Below are 22,346 nucleotides of genomic sequence, written 5' to 3' on the forward strand. Positions count from 1 at the left end.
CTTGCTGTAGTTGGAGGATGGGTACTTGGGTTCATTATACTCTTCCCTACTTCTATGTATACTGGACACCTTTTTTTAGATTTTATTTATTTATTTTCAGAGGGAGGAGGAGGGAGGGAGAAAGAGCGGGAGACAAACATCAGTGTGTGGTTGCCTCTCACACACCCCTCACTGGGGACCTGGCCGACAACCCAGGCATGTGCCCTGACAGGGAATCGAACCTGTGACCTTTCAGTTCTCAGGCCAGCGCTCAATCCACTGAGCCACACCAGCCATGGCCTATATTTGATACTTTCTTTTTTTATTTAAATCATTTTTTATTTTTCAATTAGAGTTCACATACAATATTATATTAGTTTCAGGTGTACATCCCAGTGATTAGACGTCATATAACTTACTAAGTGATCATCTTGATAAATCTAGTACCTCCTATCCTGAGGTCAGAGGCTGCCCTGGGTCACCTCCATCTCCCTGGGACATGGTTCTCGGCATGAATGAATGAATGTCTCTTAGTCTTGGTTCATTTGTGGTTGAGCAGCTGTGGCCCCCACTAGCAGTTGAGTCCCTTTTATGGCAAAGACCTGTCATATTATACAGGCTTGTTCTGATGGAGAGGGAACATAAAAACTCCAAGAGTTAATGGCATTTGCCTCTCAGTGACGGGGGTTGGGTGAGTTTCCTGGGGAATCCAGTTGCTGGCTGGCCTGACATGGTCTGAGGAACTGGGGGACAGGTGCTATTTTTTTCTTTTTAATGATATTTTATTTATTTTTAGAGAGAGGGGAAACATGATGTGTGAGAGAAACACACCACCAGTTGCCTCCCTCCTGAGCCCTCCACCGGGGACCTGGTCTGCAATCTGGGTATGTGCCCCGACTGGGAATCAAACCAGAAACACTTTGCTTCACTTCTCAGGAACAATGCCCAACCCACCGAGTCACACCAGTCGGGAACAGGTGCTATTTTCTAACTCAGAGTCCAAAGGCCCAGCTCACAACCTGCTGGGCAACAGAAGAAAAGCCAGAGGAGCCGGATGCCTTAGATGCCTGGAGACACCAGAAAACCGGAAAGACAGCTCTCCTCAGGGAATTGGCCACCAAGACCTAGTTAGGAAGCCTGTGGCAAGAACACAGTTCCTGGAGAACCTCACGTCTCCTGGGAGTTGAGCCCCTAGGATGAGGCTACTCAAGCTGCTGATGTTCCTGGCCCACTGGGGAGTCGCCAGGGCTGAATCAGGTAGGCGCTGCAAATGCCTTTGATGTCTTTGCTTTGTACCATGAACTCAGGATCAAGGTTGCTGGAGGCTGCTCACAGAAAGCTGGCAGTGCTGCTAAAAATAACAAGGCAGGGAGCTGTGCATGGAGGCCAAGTGGGAGAGTTCGTAGGCGGTATGGGTGCTGTCTGATCCTGAAGATTGTCAAAGTGGAGGCGATAGCTGGCCAGGGGAGGGACAATGACTTTGCTAAGAGGTATTGAGACATAAAAGCCAGCCAGCTGGTGGAGGGAGAAGGTGGCAGGAAGATTTATGAATTCACTCAGCAAATATTGGTTAAGGGTCTTCTATGTGAAACCAAAAAGCCAGTGTTCGTGCTGCCTGTCACCTACCAGACCTAATAAGCAGAGACAGGGATTGAATCTTTATGGGCGCTTTGTGCAGATGGCCAGTGATCTGAGAAGACGGTGGGTTTGTACCCTAAGAGACCGTCTTCAATTCCATTTTAAAATGGCCCTTTTAAAAAGGAGAACAAAGTGTAGGTAATAATGAGTTTGGAATTCAGGGAAAAGTTAATTGGATTTAAAACCTGCATCATTCTTCCCCTGGGCAATGGTCTTTTGCTGTGTCCTGGGCAGTGAGCGTCTCACCCTGGAGCACAATGGCGCAGACATGACCTTGACTGCTCACAGGCCTCCTGAGGCACACAGGTGAAGCTGCTTGTGGTCTCCTGGAGTCAGGGTGGGTCCCACCTTCAGTTCCTGGAACAAAGCTTTTACGTGCTTTGATTACCAAGCTTATTAGCTATTACTTAAACTAAAATTTTCCACCTTTCGAGTCCCCCATCATATGTTCCACAAGCTATGCCAGGAACCAGAAAAGAAAACAAAGCCCCAGTTCCCCTGGAGCATTCCTACATCTGGGAAGAAACAAACCAAAAGGCACAGGTAAATACACAGTGTTCCAGGAGACAACAAGTATTATGGAAAATAATAAAGCAGAATAAAGGAAAGGGGAGAGGCGGCCAGAGAAGAGCTATCTAATAAAGGGACATTTGAGCAAAGACCCGAGAAGGAGCGATGTGGACGTCTGGAGAAGAACATTCCAGAAGAGAGGATGGAAAGTACACAGGCCCCGAGCTGGACACACAGGTGTGTGTTAGGATGAGCGAGGCTGGAGCAGAGTGGGCAAGGCCGGTGGTAGAGGTCAGGGAACCACAGGGGTGGGGTAGGGGGCTGGCACCAGCTCGTGTATAACCTTGCAGACAGTTTGAGTCAGAGTGAGATGGGACACCATCAGAAGGTTTTAGGCAGAGCTGTGATGTGACCTGATGTGCATACATTTAGAAGGGACCTCGGGCTGTTGTACTGAGAAGGGGCAGGGGGAATAACCCTTGTTGGTTTGCCTGAGACTTTCCTAATTTTATTTTATTTTAAGATTTTATTTTTTATTTATTTTTAGAGAGGGAGGGAGGGAGGGAGAGAGAAAGAGAAGGAGAGAAACATCGATTGGTTGCCTCTCGCACGTCCCCAACCAGGGACCTGGCCCACAACCCAGGTGTGTGGCCTGACTGGGAATCGAACTGGTGACCTTGTCAGTTCACAGGTTGGTGCTCAATCCACTGATGACCCACACCAGCCAGGGCACTTTCCTAATTTTAGCACTTCAAGTTTGGTGCGTTGGATGCTCCTAAAGTCCTGGGCAAAGCGAGACAGTCGGTCACCCTAGTAAAGGAAAAGCAGACAAACCAGGGGGGAGACTGTTACCATCACCTGATGAGAGAGGATGGTGGCTTGGCCTGGGGTGGTAGGGTAGGAAGTGATGGGAGATGGTCTGATTCTGAACAAAACTTGTTGACAGGTGGTGGGAGTGAGAGGAGGATTCCAAGGTGGTCCCAAGGTTTAGTCTCAGCAGCTGGAAGGACAGGGTTGTCATTTGCTGAGATTCGGGAGGAGGAGAGTGGTTTGATTTGGACATGTCCAGGCCTAGACGCCTGTTGGAGGGTCAGGTTTCCATGCAGTTAGAGGGGAGTCAGTGGGAGGGCTGCACTGTAGTTTTCTTTAGGGTTCTAGATTGCCCTGCTCTGGAGTCCTTTGAGTGGAGTCTTAAGGATGAGCCGGCACCCCTTCTGCAACTGCAGAAATTGAGGCTGAGAGGGAAAGGACTGGGTCAGGGTCCTGCTTGTTGCTTGTCCCTTTGGAGCTCAATCCTGGTTAGTCCTCCGGTAACCCACTTTCTCAGACCCTTCCCAGGAGCAGCTATGAGCCCTGGCAAAGTCCTCTGCCAATGTGGCCAACCATCTCAGTGAGGAGGAGATGGCAGGTGGTGGCAGGAGACCAGAGCGAAATGCTTGGGGAGGACTCAGAGCCAAAAGCTGTGACTTAAAGGTGGAAATGCCTCTGGGACAAGCCCTGGTAGGATGTGTCCTCCTTCCACTGCGGGGCAGGCACCCAGCTCCCCTCTGGGGGACTCAGAGCCCCGCCCCCAGTCTGACTAGAGGATTGGGAATGATTGGATGACTCCTCCACTCCCTCACTCGTTCCCTCAATCTTTCACTTTTAAGATTTTATTTATTTATTTTTAGGGAGAGGGGAAGGCAGGGAGAAAGAGTAGGAGAGAAATATCGATGTGGGAGGGAAACATGGATCGGGTGACTCTCACACACGCCCCAACTGGGAACCTGGCACAACCCAAGCGTGTGCCGGGACCTGGAATCAAACCGGCGACCTTTCGGTTTGCAGGAGGATGCCCAACCAGCTGGGCCACACCTATCAGGGCACTCTCTCACTTTTAAATACGTTTTCTTAGAAATCCAAATGCCAACGGGCACATCCCCCAGCCCAGGGTCTTAGTGATGAAAAAGAATTTCTCCTCCCTCCAAGCGCACTAAGACGTCATTGCGGCATTTTCATCGCACTGGCAGAAAGTGCTAGCGGCAGTAATAGACTAGCTGAAAAGAGAGATTCAAGACAACGCAGCGAAGTTGAAAACAATAAGTAACATTTATTAAGTACTTATTATGTGCCTCACGCTGCTGACATTTTTACATAATACCCTCGCAACAGTCTCGTTAAGTAGGGATTATCAAGGAAACGGAGCCTTAGAGAGAAGTGAAGTGACTAGCCGAGGCTACACATCTAGTTAATGGCTGAGTCTGGACCTGAACTGGGGCTGTACAATTCCGATCTGCTTTAAAAGAACGTGATGTAAAAGCAAACACACCCTAAGGAAAATAGCCACGAAGAGCTCACATTTGTTTATTGAGCGGTCTGGGCCACGCTCGTGCTACGTGCCTGGTACGCGCTCTTTTTCAGGCCTATTTGAAACATGAAATAAAAACCTCATTTGATTTTTCTAGTGCCTGTGAAGTGGTTTCTATTACTAGTACATCCACTTTGCAGACGAGGAAAATGAGACTCCGGGGGACACAACAGTTGCCCAAGATTCCAACGGCTAGGAAGTGGCAGGACCAAGTCTGTACTATCAACCTGAAACCAAGAGCCAGCCAGGTATTTCTCCAGCAACCTAGGTTTATTCAGGGCGTGTGGTCTAATGGCGAACTACAGCAAGTCCAGAGAACCGAGGGCGGAACGGTTCTTTTACAGAGGAAAGGAGCATTTCCCAGGGGCTGCTGTAAACAAGGGGTCCATTCCAGGAAACTGGTCGTTGAAGTGTAGTGGCTTTTCATTGGCTGAGTGGTTGCCAGGCAAGAAAAAGATCCTCCTTTTTTGGGCTGGAGTAGTGGAGTAGAAAAACGTCTTCCTGTTGGAGATGGAAATAAGTCTTTCCCTGTTTTGAGGTAATTGACTGAGAGTTAGGGTATGAGAAGGTACAGGTGCAGGCCCTCCCAACTCCAGTTTAAATGAGGTTTCTGTTTATTACTCTCCACAGCACTCAGTTGCATCCTGCCCTTGACCTATTCTCTTGGGATGACTTTTTAAAAGACTTTATTTATTTTTAGAAAGAAGGGGAGGGAGAGAGAAAGAGGGAGAGAAACATTGATGTGTGAGAGAAACACCCATTGGTTGCCTCTCACCCACCGCCACTAGGGGAGCTGGCTCTCAACCCAGGCATGTGCCCTGACTGGGAATCGAACTGGCAACCTTTGAGTTTGCAGGCCAGCACTCAACCCACTGAGCCACACCAGCCAGGGCGGGATGATGGTTTTCGTAGGGACTATTTTATTTTCTCCAAACTTTCTGGTATACATTTATAATTTAAAAACAAAATTAAATTTAAAGAGAATTCCACAGCACCTCTAAGTTTTTACAGAATCTGAGTCTCTTTTAGATGTGCCAGAGAACTTTGAGACACCCAATCAGATAGCAATCAGCCCTGCTTTGCAAAAAACTGTAGGATTGCTACCTCCATCTTCCTTAGCCAAGAGCTCGGGCGGGCACCAACTTGCCCGCTCTTTCTCTCCTCCCACACACACCCTATGCAACACTGCGTTATCCTTCAGCTTCTGATTGCACGAAACAGACAGGATTTTTCAGTGTGGGTCAGTATGGTAGGAAAACATTTCCCTCCAGAATGGTAAGCCTACCTCACGGGGCTGTCGTGAGGAAAGGGCAATCCGTGTAGCAACAGGCCAGTAAATGCTGGATTTTACAAGGGAACCCCCAGTGTTTGGGAGGGTCTTAGTTTATGGAGGAGGAATAACAGTGGAAGTGTTTGGGGTTATTGCTTAGTGTCAACAGGACTGAAATGGGGACAAAGTCGTTCAGTGGTGTGCATTATACACATAACAAAGTCATGGAATCACAGTGTTCGAACTGGCAGGGCCTTCAGATAATCCTGTTATCCCCTCAGATCACACTTGAGGAGGAAAGGCACCAGAGAAGGAAACGAGGCCCGGGGGAATGAGCACTGCTGTGGGCTTGTCCAGCCCGCTGCCAGGTGCTCCGTATGGGACTTCTTCTTCCATCCTCACCTCCGCCCTTTGCTACTGACGTCGTTATCCCCATTTTACAGATAAGGAAACTGAGGCTCAACTGAGGAAACCTCTTGTTCGAGTTGCCACTGTCTGTGTGGAGGAACCAGGATTGAAAACAAAATTTTCCTGATTCCAAATTTCATGCATGCTCTTTCAAAAACAGTCCCTCAGGCCGGAAAACCTGGGTCTGACCTTTTACTTTCTATATGACCTTGAATCTCTATTTGACTACCTATAATATAGGGATAAGAGCAGAGGAGAGATTAAATGTGATAGTTAAGTGAGGTCACACGCATATGCGGTAAAGCTCTGTAAAAGTTTAAGGGACCATTTTTTAAATACACAAGGTCACATTACTAGCTAGTGGCGAGTAAAGTGCACCGTGATCGTTTTTTTCCACATTTTTTTAATTGTTGTTCAAGTACAGTTGTCTCCATTTTCCCCCCACCCCCACCTCCATGATCATTTTTTTATCATGATCAAAAATGGTTACCATAATAGAAAGTATTGCATACTTGTGTCCTGAGGCTTCATGACTAGAGAGTTTGGCACAGCACCTGGCATCCAGTAGGTGCTAAATAAAGGCAGGTGTCTTCCTGCCTTTCTTTTCTCTGACCATAAGCAAAGCCATTTTTTGGCCAGTTTAAGACCTTCTTGGGCTCTAGGAATGGTTTTTGTGAGTCCCCCACCCTGTCATAAACCACAGTAAAACGATCTCACATTATATATGGCTTTTAATTACATTTTTAATATTTAATATTGCTTTTGAAATGATTTCTTGGTTTTGATGGCTTCTGCCCCCACCCCAAACTTTGCAGCCAAAGCATTTTTTCAGGTCTCAGACACTTCATGGGCCTTACAAAGCTACTGGGCCCTGGGCCCTGTGTTGGCCATCCCCAGTGGACAAGGAGGCCCCGTGGCCCCTTTTATGAGGGAGGAAGAGGGCCAGCAGAGGGACAGGGAGCAGAGCTGAGCTGTCCAAATTAAAACCGGAGGGTGCGCTGTGCCCACCGGCTCAGCACTGGACAAGAGGCATCTAGAAGGAGACAGCATCTGTCTTCACATTGTTCTGCTTCAAATGTCCTGTCCCTGGGCCTGCACCTTACCTGCAGAGGACAGCAGCTGCGGGGACAGTGGGACAAGCAGGGGAAGGGTGCAGTCACTCCCCCAGGTCCCATCTTCCTCCTGTGGCCAAAGGGGGACTCGCAGGATCTCCCAGGGTCCAAATTCAGAGTAACCGCTGCTTTGCATTGCTGAGTGCTTTTGCGTTATCTCATATTGTCTCCTTTCGACCCTCACAATGACCTGAAGAGGCTGGGGGCGGGGTGCTGTTGTCCCCATTTTACAGTCAAGGAAAACAGAGGCACAGAGTAAGTTGCTCATGTTCACACGGCTACTGGGTGGTGGAGCTGGAATTCAAACCCAGGTCTGTGCCCTCAACTACTCATTGCACTGGACACCAAATTTATTCATACTCTCAATAACTAGTGAATAATAACGACAGTTTAGTATACCTTTTCTTAAAACTCAAGAAATACATGAATACTTATTTTAAAAGATCTCAGCAGTATGAAATATATAGCTTCTTAACTTTTTAAAAAGATTTTATTTATTTATTTTAGAGAGGGGAAAGGAGGAAGGGAGGGAGAGAAACATCAATGTGTGGTTTCCTCTCCCACGCCCCCTACTGGGGATCTGGCCCACAACCCAGGCATGTGCCCTGATTGGGAGTCAGACCAGTAACCCCTTGGCTTGCAGGCCAGAGCTCAATCCACTGAGCCACACCAGCCAGGGCTAAAGCCTCTTAACTTTAATGAGATCCCCAGGTGAGGGTTCTGCACAGTAAAGTTTAAGGAGCTCTAGGCTGGGGTGGGGTGGAGGGATGGGGAGGAAAAGGCATACAACTGTAATTGAATAACAATAAAAATTAAAAAAAAAAAAAAAAGAAGCAGCAGCTCTAGTCTAAAAGGTGAAGTGTGAAAGGGCCCAATTCCCCACACCCTCCCAGGCGCACTCCTGCTCCGGGGGAACTGGCAAGGACATTGGTGTGGTGATTCTTTTCTGCGAGCCCTTTCTCCTTCACTGTTTTACTGATGCTCGGGCCAGGTGTCAAACACCCTCAGGCCCAGCAAGGCCCACTGCTTGCCCAGAGTCCTCAGCCAACTCGCGGAAGAGCCTGGATTAGAAACCAGAGCACCTGCCTGCCTCCCTGTCCACGGCTCTCATGCCCACCCCCTTCTCCACGATGTGGCAATTAAAGTTTAATTCCTCCCAGTCTGTGACGATTTCCACAGACGCCTGTGGCTCCTTTTCTTTTATGGGTAACATAAGTGTATTATAAAAGCCACCTTCTGGGGGCTCTGAGTCAACGCTGTGTCTCAGCTTTGGAGTAGAGAGAGGTCTGGGTTTGAGTCTCTACTTCCTCATCCGGTAAATGGGCGTGAGAATCCCACCTCAGACAATGGCTGCAAGGGTGAAAAGAGACAAGCAGGTAAAGGGCACCTAGCCAAACTTCTTTGAGTGCTCATCCTCCTCCTCACAGCCCTGCTTATTCATTGAATATATACGAGTATATTCGGGCATCCTCCACATCCTAGGCACTATGTTAGGTGCTGAGGACACAGAGATCAACACGATAGGCTTTGTGTTCTTATGGAGCTGACACTGTAGACAGGGCAGATGGATGATAAGCAAGCCAACTAGATGATTTCGCCTGTGAGAGTGTCCTGAAGAAATTAAAACAGAGGGAGCCCCGGCTGATGTAGCTCAGTGGATTGAGTGCAGGCTGTGAACCAAAGAGTTGCTGGTTCGATTCCCAGTCAGGGAGCATGCCTGGGTTGCGGGCCAGGGCCCCAGTAGGGGGCGCGAGAGAGGCAACCACACATTGATGTTTCTCTTCTCTTTCTCCCTCCTTTCCTTCTCTCTAAAAATAAATAAAAGAAAAAATTAAAAGAAAACTGAGGGAGGCAATAAATAGTAACCAGATGGTTGGGAGAAGTGACACTTGAGAAAAGGTAGTCATGGAAGGCTTCTCTGAGGAGGTGACCTTCAGGCTGAGGCCTGAATGAGAAGGAGAAAGCAGCCACGTGCTGACCTGGGGAAGACTGAGGAAGGCAGTGGAGGAACCGCAAAGATGCCTAATGAAGAAAATGAGTGGGGTGAGCTGGGCTGAGCACCAAGTGAGGCCTCTGTGAGCCACCTCCACAAATAGGAGACTGGAGCCCAAGGAGGTGGAGCCCCCTGCCTACACCTCTGTCTCTCTCTGCCATTCTTTCCAGTGTCCTGGCTTCCCCTGGAGTCAGGCCTTCAGACACACAGACAAAGGTCACAAGACGTGCGGGGAAGCTGGAAGGAGTTTCAGGTCCACACACTGACTAGACTGGAGCTTGCAGGAAAAGGAGAACTGCTGACACTTGAGCCTCTGGCAGTGGACAAGGAGTTTCTGAAGTGGAGAAATGCTTGTTGAATATTTAGAGGGATGATGTCTAAGGGCAGTACTGCTCAATGTTTGTGGTTAGTTGGGAAAGAGTCTGCTGGAGGCAGGGGTGTGGTCCCTGTCCCAGTCTTCAGAGAGGGGAGGGCAGCGGGCGGTCACTGCAGCCCACCTGGTCAGCCTGCTCTCAGGCTCGGAAGTGGCAGTGACCCACTCAGAGTCTCAGTGCCGGGGCTTGGGAAAGCCACCAACCCTGTTCACTTACTAGTGGAAATGGGGCAGTTGGCTTCTTTCCTCGGGTTTAGGATTTTGTCCTATAGGAGTAAAATAAATATATTAGTGATCACAATTTGTGTGAAAATTTTTAATCTTCCCATTATAAGCAAGGGCTCTCAGTTTTGGTAAAAAATAAAAATGCAGGCGTAGACTGTCTACAGGATCTTTCTAAGCCCTGTCTGGGTAGCTCAGTTGGCTAGAGCATCGACCCAATATGCCACGGGTGAGGGTTCAATCCCTGGTCAGGGCACATAGAGGAATCAACCAATGAATGCATCAATGAAACAACAAATTGATCTTTCTCTATCTCTCTCCCTCTTACCCCCTCCCTCTGCCTCCCTTCCTGTCTCCCTCTAAAGTCAATTTTTAAAAAGTCACATCTAAAATAAAAAGTTACTGGTATTCTCCCCTTAGCAATCACATCTTCCTGGGAGAGGATGGGGAGCCATAGAATCTCCCCACCATTTTCCATGTGATCTCAGGCATGTTGACCTTTGACCTTAGTTTTCTAGGTGGCTAGAAAATGTGGCTAATGATCAGTGACACCTCCAGGGCTGTGGTGGGATGGCTACATAATGACCTTGGGAACGGTAAGGATTTGCTTGGCCAGTCACTTGCAGCTTAATGTGAACAAGTTTCTGCTTCTTTCTTGAGACCGGGTTTCGATCCAGAGAGCTGGGCGAAAGCTCAGAAGCAACTGGGAGGAAAAGTCAAGAAGGGAGGATCGCGGGCCAGGCTTTGCCTTCCGGCCTGTCCTGGAGCCACACTGAATGTCTGGTGGCTTGGGTGGTGCCCTGGCCACCCAACCGTGGAAACAACAGAAGCCCAGGCCCAGGCCTGGTTTCCTGAGGTTGGGCAGACATTGACTGCTGGCTCTGAGTGACACAGGAAATGGAGGCGGAAGTGAGAGCATCGATGGAGGGTGAGGAAATCCCAGGCCTCACCCTTGTGGTAGCCAGAAACACAGGATTCAGGGCAGAGACCGTTCAACCCTCGTCAGTAAACATCAGCGAAACTATGCACATCGGTGCTGGGTGCAGAAGATGAATCCACTCCACGTGGCCTGTTTCTTTGGATTCCCTTCTCTCTATTACCCCAAGAGATTTTTGGCATTTCAGCCTCACTTGGTTTGCAGCTGAGACCAGGATCGCTGCCAGCTGCATGAGCCACCAACCACCCTGCACCTGGAATCACTGAGTACACCCCTGGGAGAGACTCACATGAGAGTCAGCCCAATCTGAAATGACGTTCCATCTTTTCTGGTCTAGCATTTTCAAACTCCATTTCCACATCTATTCCCCAGGCTTTTGATGGTATTAATTAGCAAGACCTTCCATTTGGTGTGTAAGCCTTGTCCCAGGGCAGACTTTTGTGTGTATTTCCCTCCAGCAGGTAAGATACGGCTCTCAGTACGGACTCAGAGAGGTGAGGCAACTTGCCCAGGGTCGCACAGCTGGCATGTGGCTCTAGAGCCTGAGGGCTCAGCCCTGACCCTCTCCCACCTTTGCTTTAAGGCAAGCACTTTTCTTAGAACTTCCAAAGGCTTCTTGAGGGTCACGCTTCAGCCCAATCCCCCATGCTGACGCTGTGGTGGAGACATGGAGAGGACCTTGTCAAAGTCCCCAGGCTAGGGACACAGAGAGCTAAGCCTGTGCTCCGCTCCACTCAGTGCCTCCCTGGGCAAATATCGTGCCCCATTTCCTCTGGACCCTTTCACCTGTGCGACCTCCCCTGCTCCAGCCCAGGGTTCCCCCAAACCGCCTCCCCATCCAGGCCCAGGGAGGGCCCAGAATTGAGGAGGGTTTCCTTTTCCCTGCAGGGAAGTTCTGGCACATCTCTGACCTGCACCTCGACCCTGATTACAAAGTATCCAAAGACCCCTTCCAGGTATGCCCATCAGCCGGCTCCCAGGCGGTGCCCAACTCAGGCCCCTGGGGTGACTACCTCTGTGACTCTCCCTGGGCCCTCATCAACTCCTCCATCTACGCCATGAAGGAGATGGAGCCGGAGCCAGACTTCATCTTCTGGACAGGGTGAGAGCCGCGCTTCACTGGGTTTCTGCTGTGCCACCTGCCACCCCCCACCTTCCTGCAGTGTCTCCCTTAGTCCTCACTTGAAGCTCAAAGGGGCCCCGGGTGTGGCTGATTCCAAAGTCTGTGCCCTCCACCCCCTCGTCTCCCGGCCTCAGCGGAATGCAGCTCTCACTGAGGCTGGGGGCAAGGTCCTGGTGCGATTGGGCAGGTGGAGGACTCCCAAATTTTAAGTTGTGGGGTGAATATTGCAGCCACTCCCACTGGAGTTTAGGCACCACAAGCCCTAGGGATCCAAATGCAGGGATGGGAGAGAGTAGGAGGGCTGAAAGTGGTCTGGCACCGGGACCACGTGTCCTGGTCAGCTGCTGGCCAACGCTGGGCTGCCCTCACCCTGGGGTGTTGGCTCTGGTCAGAGTGCTGCTCTGTGTGAAGGGAGCTTGAGGGGTGATTCCTGCTCAGCCACAGAGACCCCATTTCTGCTTCCCATCCGTGGAAGTAAGTCCTCCGACTTTGCTCAGCACTCGCTGTCCTCATCACTCGGCTCCTTCCCGTGGCCAGCCTGGGGTAGACAACGGGAACTGAGACAACGTAGACCCCAAATTGCCTTCCAGGAGCTCACGGTCTTATGGGTGACGCAGACAAGCCCACTGACTGTTATATCCCAGAGATGAGAGCGGCTTCCTGGGGGGAAGTGGGGGCCTCAGAGGGCACCTGACTCCATCTGGGAGGACTGGGGAAGGATTCCTGCAAGAAGTGGCGAACCTGCGAAGCTGGTGAGGAAGGCTGGCAGGAGCTCTGACTTCTTGCTCCCTCTTCTAGCCTCAGTGGACACCTCAAAAGGCAGGATACAACTGTGATGCCCCCTCAGTGTGGCACGGGAGTATCTAGGAATGACCTCAGAGGGACCCAGTGGGGAGGGGCAAGGCTGGACACTTAAGAAATGTGATAGCATCCCAGGCTTCTCTGGGCTCAGACATCAACCTAAGACGAGTATGACCTTTAGGCCATGAGCCTGGAATCCGCTCCTGGGAGGGAGGGCTCTTGTTGGGGGAGCCTCTGAACCCCCGAGAAGGGGCCCTTGGAGAAAGCCGCGACGTTCTGGAAGATGTGCTGGCTTTGGAAAAGGGGGCTGCTTCGTGAAAATCACGACCCTTTCCCAGAAGCGTGACTTTTCTGGGAAACCTCCGGGACCTTGCAGAGATGTATGGCATTGGATGAGACGACCTCTAGAACTTTTAACAATTCTTTAACCTGAGAAATTTGACTTCCTAGGGAGAATTGCAAACTTTGAGGGGAACAATATGTAGAGATTGGATGTGTTCTATCAGACAGAATTAGATCCTCCAAACTAGAAAAAAAAAAAAAGGAATTTTGTCCCAATGTCTGAATTTCTGGCTTGTCCCCAGGGAGGACTGGGCTATAAGGCTCCTCTTGCTGCCCAGTGAGGGTTTCAGAGTCACAATAGGATGGAATGGGCGTGAGCTCAGACTCTGAAGCTGCCTGGGTTCAAATCCTCATGCCACCACTTTCTAGTAGCATATACATAAGCAGAATTCCTCACCTTTATCTATCTTGGTTTCTTTATCTGCCAAATGGGAACAATAAAAGAACCTATGTTGTGGGCATATTATGAAGAACAAGTCAGTGAGTACGGGCACAGTGCACAGAAAGTAGCCGGCACAAAGGAGGCCGGGGAAGCTGCTAGCAGCCGTGTCAGTACTATTAAGTTAATTACCTTCCCTGGGAGAATGTGGGTGGAGCTGCCTTGCTCTGTGGGGTCCAGCAGTCCCTAAGGCTTTAGTGTATTGGGGCTCCTACTCCAAACTTCACCTTCCCCCATTCTCCTCCCCTGTTCTCTCACTTCACTATGCATTTCCAAGGTGGATACAGCAATTTAGGTCTGTCAGATGTGGAAAAGGGGGGCACGGTTAAATGGTCCTGGGTCAGGTTTAGATTCTGCCATAGAGTAGATCTGAACCCCATGCTCTGAAGCCAGCTCCAGACTTCTTCGAAACCTTGGAGACGGGAGCAGAACTCAGGTAGGTTCTCCGCTCGGAGTGCCCTGGGGACTTGCAGATGGGACTGGAACCCTAGAGCTTCCCTCTCAATAATAATCTTAGTTATATCCTAACAGTTGTTATTCTGCATTTCATATATATATATATATAATATATAATTAATATAATATACTATAAATATGAAATGTAGAATAGCATATATATAATTTTCCCCTTTATTGACGTCCACACATTCTCTATGAGTAGGTACCATTATTACCCCTGTTTTACAGATGAGCTAATGAGGGCTCAGAGAGGTTAAACAACCAGCCCAGGGACCCACAGCAGGTCAGTGGCACAGCCCGGGTTTGAACTCTGTCCTGTGTGACACCCAGCTTAAACCTGGCCACACCTTTCAGTGGACATCTGAGGCCCAGTTCCACGGCCTCTTTTCTCACAGCAGAGTTCCCCCCTCCCTTTTCTTGTCCCCCGTCCCGAGCTGCCAGCACCAAACTGGCCTGGCGGTGTTTTGCAGTGATGACACGCCTCACGTGCCCAACGAGAGGCTGGGAGAGGAGGCCGTGCTGGACATTGTGGAACGCGTGACCAAGCTCATCAGAGAGGTCTTTCCAGGTAAGACACTGCCATCAGTCCCCCACCGCATTTCCTGAACCCCAGGTGGCGCCTGGAACCACGAGACAATAGCAGTAAGACAGAGAGGAATGGCCTTCATTCCTTGACAACGATGGCTGTGGTAAAGTCCCATGCCAGACACTTCACAGCCATTGTTTCTCATCTTCCAACAACCGTGCACGGAACGTGAGAGCTCACTGGCTACACACAGAACCTATTCATGGAAACACCTGGCATTTCGCTGCCTTCTGCCCTGCCTGCCTAACACCAGACTCACTGCCCCTTCTCAAGGCATCCACAGTTACACACAGGCCTCAGCCCTGGGTAAGTCTCACACGGGCTCGTACAGAGCCCCGTGTCCTGCCGTGTCCCTGGAGTTGCCAGCCACAGCCCTCAAACCATCCTAGCTGCTAGGAATTCTGGGAGATGCTGATTTCCAGCCACGGTGCTATTTCTTGGTGCTTCCCAGACCTTCCTTTAGAACTTAGGAGCCTGAGGGGACTGTGAGTGATTATGGCTGCAGCCCTATGGGATATGACAGGGAGAAGGGTCTGCGTGAATACTGGCACCTGCCCAGAGGGTAGCTGTGAGGATTAAATAAGGAAATCCGATCACTTATGTAGTCAACCAGCAAATGTTTATTGAGCATCTACTATGGGAGACCCAAGTCCAGGGGTAGGGGATGTGGCGGTGAACAGGATACCACGTTGTGACCTCATGGAGCTCGTAAGGAGCTTCTAATGGTGCCTGGCACACAGGAGCAGCAAAACGTGGGAGAGATTCTCTCCCTTCTCATCTGCCCTTGAGATTCCAGAAATTTGTGGTTTTTTCTTAAATGGATCTTTAATCGCTGCTGGCATTTACTTTAGAGCGCTGAGGTTCTTCCAGGCAATGATACTGATAGCTTCCTGCTGCGTGAACAATTCCTGCTGAGAATTCTACAACCTGCTCCTTTAGCAGAGCTCTCAGCATGTTCAGACCTTGCAGGCTGTACAGGACAAAGGGTTTGTTGGAGACATTTCCCCAAGTGGGAACTGGAGGCTTCAGCCTTCCTTCCTCATTGATTTGAGGTCACTCCCTGGGGTGGGCCAAGCTCATAGAAGGGCAAGGCTCTTCCCTGAGGTCAGAGGAAATTTTTGTTTGTTGTCAAATGTTTATTGAGCAACTACTACCTGCCAGACACAGTGGTAAAATAAAAGCGGGAATGAAGCTACTCACAAGGAGGAAATGAGTCTGAAGGGCTCCCCTCCGTTCCCCCTCTTGGGCCAATTGATAGGCCACCTCCTCAGGGAGGCCTCCTCTGACTCCACCCCCATTCCTGACACACACTTCCACAGTGAGTGGCTTTTCCGTTTTTGTGACAGCCCACACACCTCTCATTACTCAATACTTGTCGACCATACGGCACCACAAGGCCTCTGGGACTGGCACTGGGTGCCTGCTACCAGGTCTACGTGTTGGCACAAACCAGGTGCTCAGTAAATGCTCTCAATTCCTGAGTGAGTGAAACCCCTAAGGCCCCGCAGAGTGAACCAGACCTCTTCCCTAACAGAGGCGGCTCTGCAATGGACGAGAACGAGGAACACTGACTTACCAAGAGGCTGATAATGGGCCTGAAGTTTACCCAGATCTTCCAGCGTTCTTCTCAGCAGAGGATGCTTCCTCTCTGACTGGGAAACTGCTGGGAGTGGGGTTAGGGTCCAGGATCGGGAAACTCATGGCTCTTCCTTCCCAAGCCTGAGCCAAGTTCGGCCAGATTCTATTAAATGAGGTTTTCAGCTTATCTCTGTATTTTCCCCATCTGTGGATTTTCCCTCTTCGATCTTCCCCATCAGCTCTGATGACATTGGCCAGCTGAGGAAAGGAAAGAGAATAGGTCAGGGTTACCTTGGGCTGGCAGTGTCTTTGGATCAGTTGTCCTCAACCAGGTGATTTTGTTCCCCAGGGAACGTTTGGCAATGTCTAGAGACATTCTTTGGTTAGCGCACCCGGGGGTGTTACTGGCGTCTCGTGAGAACTAACAGGTGAAAATGACTAGCAACTCCACCGAGCACTTTCACATATATATTTTTATGTTTCTCCTTTCCCTCCCAGATACTAAAGTATATGCCGCTTTGGGAAATCATGACTTTCACCCCAAAAACCAGTTGCCAGCCGGGAGCAACAATATCTACAATCAGGTAGCAGAACTGTGGAGACCCTGGCTCAGTGATGAATCCATCGCTCTCTTCAAAGAAGGTACTAATACCATTTGCTACTATGCACACTTATTGCCTGCCAAGGTCTGATCTAATCCATCTTCACACACACACCCCTGCCATTTTATAGATAAGAAGGCTTAAAGATACCAAGTCACTTGGCGAAGGTCACCCAGCTTAGAAGAAGAGGCAGACTTGGGAGCAGAATCCAGGGCGGACTCCCGTGCTCTTAACCCCACGGCACTAATGAGGATCAGAAGTGAATATTTATTGAGCATTTACTGTGTTCCAGGCACTACCCTCAGCACGTTACTAAACTTCTAGTAAAAAACCTAGGAAAGGACAGTTCAAGTTCAATTCTGTTCAAGCAGGGTTCCTCGACCTTGTCACTACTGGCCTTTGGGCCGGCTAGTCTGTGTTGTGGGAGCTGCGCTGTGCACTGTGGGATGTTTGGCGGCATCCCTGGCCTCTTCTCATGAGATACCAGTAACACCCCCAGGTGTGATAACCAAAGAATGTCTCTAGACATTGCCAAACATTCCCTGGGGGACAGTATCACCTGGTTGAGGACAACTGATCCAAAGACACTGCCAGCCCAAGGTAACCCTGACCTACTCTCTTCCCTTTCCTCAGTCCCCTGTTGCTGGGGCTCCCCTTTGGTCACACTAAACCAGAAGCCTGTGGCACAGAAGCCCACTGATTTAGTCCACATAGATCAGCTCCTGGGGCACAGAGCTGAGTGGCGAAGGGTTGATGGTGCATCGGAGGGGCAAACACACTTCATTGTTATCGCCATTATACAGATGAGGAAACTGAGACACAGAGAAGTTAGGTAACTTTCCTAAGTAGCACAGCTAATAAGTGCTAGAGCCAGGACCTAAACGTAGGCAGCCTGGCTCCACAGCCTTCGGTCTTAACCCCTGATGCTCTTTTTATGGGAAAGCTGGGAAGGGAGGATCAAGGCAGGGATAAGGTGGGAGAGTGAAGTAAAGGGGGCAGAGGTGTGTCAGAGGCAGAGGACCCCTTCATATTCTCCCTGGCTGTGATGTCCTAGGTGCATTCTATACTGAGATGTTGCCAGGGCCGAGGAGGACTGGGCGAATTGTGGTCCTCAACACCAATCTGTACTACAGCAACAATGAGCAGACGGCCAGCACGGCTGACCCTGGCCAGCAGTTCCAGTGGCTGGAAGATGTGCTGAGCAACGCGTCCAGAGCTGGGGAAATGGTAAGGGCTCCTACCCCTTCCCCCTCCCACTCCAGGATCACTTCCTGAACAAGCCTCCCATTTTGGCACAAACTCATCCACTTTTTCAAGATGTGCACATCACGGAGGGTCTTCAAGCACCAGGAAGGGCTTCTTCCACCCTCAGAACAGCCTGTGAGGCTGGGACCCCAAAGCCCATTGCAGATGTGAGGCTCCGAGGGGCAGTGATGATCCTGAGCCACACAAGTGGTGGAGCCGAGACCAGAAGCCGGGTCTCTAACTGCAAGTCCAGTGCTCTTTCCATTACTGCCAAACTCCACACCTGCAGCCTTGCTGTGGGCTAGACCTCAGGGGATGCCCTGCCCTTAGGTGTGTCCGCCTAGTCTGCGGGGTTGGCAGCTCCCCGAGGACTGGCCCTGCGTCTCATTTGCTTGAGTCCCTGCACTAAACAACAGCACATTTCAGCAGGATCTCATGGCTGGTGCTTCTGAGCACTCACTGTGGATTATCTCACTGAACTCTCCAAGCTCCACCAGTTAGGTGCTATTCTTGATGGAAAAACGGAAGCTCAGAGAGGCTGACACAACGCTGGTGTCCAAGCTGAAGTTTGACCTCAAAGCTCCTCACTGTCCTCTCTGTCACCCTCATGCTACCTCTCGCAGTGGTGGCCGAAGGCCCAGGTATTGTTAGCTGAGCAACTCAAGGAATGGAAGACATGGTCACACATTAACACACGGCAAGTGCTACACGGTCATTCAAGGCAAGTCCAGTCACAGCGCCCGAGTTCTCCGAGAGGCCGGTCTGTGAGGACCAGCCAGGTTTCACAAGGAGGAGTTCTTTGAGCTGGGTTTTGAAGTCTGACTAGGATTTACAGAAGTGACCGTGAGAAGTGCACTCCAGGCGGTGGGCACAGCATGGGCAAAGGCACAGAGGGTGGGAAGCACGTGTCCATTCGTTACTGGGAATACTGGAATCTGCCGGGGAGAACGAAAGCAGAGGGCTTCGGGAGAAGGTATGTCTGAGCCTGTCTGTGTGCCTTTGCGGGGGTGGGCAGGTTCTGAGAGGTGGAAATGAAGGGCTGGGGAGGTCATCTCTGAGCTGCTCCCGGCCCCCCTTCCTCTCAGGTGTACATTATTGGCCACGTGCCCCCTGGGTTCTTTGAGAAGACGCGGAACAAGGCCTGGTTCCGGGAGGGCTTCAATGAGAAGTACCTGAAGGTGATCCAGAAGCACCATCGGGTCATCGCAGGGCAGTTCTTCGGGCACCACCACACCGACAGCTTTCGGATGTTCTACGATGACGCAGGTACTCAGCCTGGAGGGCGCCTGCCAGCTGGCCGGCCTCCTCCTGTCAGCCTGCCTCAGTCCCGCTGTCTCTCTCCTGAAAGGTGCCCCCATCAGTGCCATGTTCCTGACTCCCGGGGTGACCCCGTGGAAAACCACACTACCTGGAGTAGTCAACGGGGCCAACAATCCAGGCATCCGGGTGTTCGAATATGACCGAGCCACACTGAGCCTGCAGGTCGGAAGCCCTGGGTCTGCTGGGGCTCAGGGAGGAGGGAGGGGAGTCACCACGTTCCCTCTTTCCCAGCTACTCCGCACTCCAATGGCCACTGAGCATCAGGAAGGTCAAGGTCCTTCCACCCTTATGGAGCTCAGGATCAGACCCCTGGAGGCATCTCCAAATCCTGCCACCGAGTCAGGTCCTGTCGTCTTCCTCATTCCCCTCTTTGCCCTGCAGCATTGTCACTGCCTCCTCCCTGATTTCTCTGCCTCCAGCACTGCCCTGCGGTAGCTCCTCTGCCACGTACCACAGAAAGGACTAGCCTTCCCAAAGCACTTCTCTCTCTCTCTCTGCTCACAAACCTTTGATGGCTCCCCAGTGTCCCCAAGGTGAAATGGATCTCCTTGGCCTGGTTAGCCGAGCGGCCCTCAGGCCCACGTCTGTCTTCCTGCATTGATTACGCTGCAGCCGAAGCAGGTCCCTAGCTCACCAAGCACTCCCTCACCTCCTGAGATGTGCTTGTGACTGTCAAAATGACAAAGAAATACTATTCCTTAATTTATTCAACAAAACATACTAATTGTCAGTCATGTGCCAGGTCCTGGGCTAAGCTCAGGGGATACCTAAGTGAACAAAAACAGCCACTGCTCTCTTGGAGCTGACATTCTTACAGGAGACAGCCAGTAAACAAATGAGTAAGTAAGGCATTATAAGACCTAAGGAGAAAAGAGAACAGTGAAGAAGAGTGTGTGTGTGTGTGTGTGCGCACGTGTTGTTAGATAGGTGTGGCAGGAAGTGTCCCTGATAGGATGACATTTCAATTTTGACTAAATTGAGGGAGCGAGCATCTGGGGCAGGTGGAGGAAGAGCCGGTCAAAGGCCCTGCGGTGGAAACGTGCCTGGTGTGTTAGGAGAGGAGCAAGGAGGCCACGGAGGAAGGCCAGGCGAGAGTGGGAGGGACAAGGTTAGATCTTGTAGGCCATGAGTAGGACTCTGGATCTGGAAGGTTTGGGGGTGGAAGAATTAAATAGGCTGACTTATAAAATGCACAAATCATCACGTCTGTCGTGCAGAGAGAACAGGCTGTAGGGGCCAAGGGCGGAAACAAGAGGATGAGCCAGGAGGTGACTACGATAACCACTGAGAGGTGATGGTGATGTGGGCCAGAGCAGTGGCTGTTGGGTGGTGAGACGTGCCAGATCCTGGAAGTAGTTCGAAGGCAGAGCAGGCGGGATTTGCTGGTGGGTTGGATGAACGGTGTGAGAGGAGACATCAAGGAGGACCCCCAGGCTTTGGTCTGAAAACCTGGGAGGATGAAGTTGCCACTGCCTGATCACTGCGGGAGAAGCAGGTTTTAGAGGGAAGATCAGAAATCTGGCTTTGGACCCGTTAACTTCGGGATGTCTAAATGACATTCAAGTGAAAATGCTGAGGGAGGAGGAAGCTGGGTGTTCAAGCTGGAGCTCCAGGAAGAGGTGGGTACTGAGATTTAACCTGAGAGTTGAGAGAGGTCACTGAAAACCATGAACTGGATGCGATAACCTAGCTCCCTGATTCTAGAATAAATGGGGATGAGGAGAGGTCTGAGGATTTTTATGAGTATGGCCTCTTGTCTCCATGGGCACTCTGGGGGCCTTAGCAAGAGGATCACCATCACTCCCTCCTCCCTGCTGCATTCTGCCCCACCAACATGCCTCACATCCTTCTCCGGGAGGGAGTCAGACAGATCTGGGTTTGAATCCTGCCTCCACCACTCACCAGCTTTTTGACCTCCCTGGGCCTTCCTTGCTTCAACTCTAAAATGGGAGGCAGGAAGTTACCATCCATACATGTTAGCTCCTCTTTCCCTCACCCCCCTAGTGACCTGAAGCAGGTCCACAAATTTAAGTGGAAAGTGTTGGACAGATAACCCTTGCAGATAGATTCTAGTCCTGAAGGTGCACCTGAGTCCTAGGGATGTCGGGTGTATCCCAAGCCTCCAGTCAACCACAATTTTATAACCTCTCTCAGCCAGGCACTCCATCCTACTTCTTTTAAGTTGCTTTTTATCCATTCATTCTGTAAACATTTACTGAACATCTTCTTATGTACCGGGGAGCTTGCGGGACACAACATGCACAGCCCATGGGGCAAACCACCTGGTTGCACTCCTGCCTTGGCCACTGAACACCTGTAGGCCCCTGGCCAAAGGAATCAACCTCTTTAGGACTCAGCTTCCTCATCTGTGAAATGGGGATAATAAGCACAGTTACCTCAGCAGATTCAATCAGATGCCTGCCACACACGCACACACACACACCTGGTAAGTATTAAAAGCTCATTAACTAATAGTCATTTTCACGGATATATAGAATCTGGGGACAAGGGGGAGGTGCAGGATTGGGGGCGGACGCAGGCAGTTGCTCACGGCCGGCCTGTCTCGTGCCCCGTCTCCAGGACATGGTGACTTACTTCGTGAACTTGAGCCAGGCTAACGCACAGGGAGCGGCGCGCTGGGAGCTCGAGTACCGGCTGACCGAGGCCTACGGGGTGCCCAACGCCAGCGCGAGCTCCATGCACGCGGCGCTGGGCCGCATCGCCGGAGACCAGGGCACGTTGCAGCGCTACTACGTCTACAATTCGGTCAGCTACGACCAGCGGGTCTGCAGCGAGGCCTGCCGCGACGAGCACGTGTGCGCGCTACGCGAGGTGGCCTTCGACGCTTACGCCGCCTGCCTGCGCGCCCCCGGGACTGCTCCGTTGTGCTGGCTCCCGCTGCTGCTGGCGGCACAGTTCTGCCTGTGCGCGTTGCTCGCGCGGTGACCTTGGGCACCACCTGCCGGAATCTCTGGGTTCGCCTTCCTCCGGGTAAATTGCAGCCCACGACACTCACTGAGGTCCGGACTTTTCCAGTTTCCCGGCATCGGCAGAGTGGATGA

At 51.0% G+C, this 22,346-nt stretch overlaps 1 protein-coding gene and 1 long non-coding RNA gene across 2 annotated transcripts; one reads left to right on the forward strand and one right to left on the reverse strand.

Moving 5' to 3' along the window:
• The first annotated feature begins 1,004 nt into the window (after nt 1-1,004).
• Nucleotides 1,005-22,230, forward strand: SMPDL3B (sphingomyelin phosphodiesterase acid like 3B). The gene is made up of 8 exons (XM_024554449.3): nt 1,005-1,236; nt 11,678-11,891; nt 14,424-14,521; nt 16,616-16,759; nt 17,774-17,946; nt 19,050-19,230; nt 19,313-19,446; nt 21,865-22,230. The coding sequence occupies exons 1-8, from the start codon at nt 1,176-1,178 to the stop codon at nt 22,228-22,230; spliced, it is 1,371 nt and encodes a 456-aa protein (XP_024410217.2). The 5' UTR covers nt 1,005-1,175.
• LOC139440782 (uncharacterized) lies at nt 15,008-21,958 on the reverse strand. The gene is made up of 3 exons (XR_011650952.1): nt 21,880-21,958; nt 16,116-16,375; nt 15,008-15,509 (listed from the first exon to the last, which is right to left on the reverse strand). It is a non-coding gene; the product is annotated as an uncharacterized lncRNA (long non-coding RNA).
• Nucleotides 22,231-22,346: the final 116 nt, after the last annotated feature.

This window comes from Desmodus rotundus, chromosome 3 (genome assembly GCF_022682495.2).
Source record: "Desmodus rotundus isolate HL8 chromosome 3, HLdesRot8A.1, whole genome shotgun sequence".
Classification (NCBI taxonomy): Eukaryota; Metazoa; Chordata; class Mammalia; order Chiroptera; family Phyllostomidae; genus Desmodus; species Desmodus rotundus.

Excerpts from the sequence above, each read along its gene's own strand:
- SMPDL3B (XM_024554449.3), top strand. The coding sequence starts at position 1,176 with ATGAGGCTACTCAAGCTGCTGATGTTCCTGGCCCACTGGGGAGTCGCC. Across the intron at positions 16,760-17,773 it reads CATCGCTCTCTTCAAAGAAG|GTGCATTCTATACTGAGATG; the intron begins GTACTAATACCA and ends GTGATGTCCTAG. Across the intron at positions 19,447-21,864 it reads GAGCCACACTGAGCCTGCAG|GACATGGTGACTTACTTCGT; the intron begins GTCGGAAGCCCT and ends CCCCGTCTCCAG.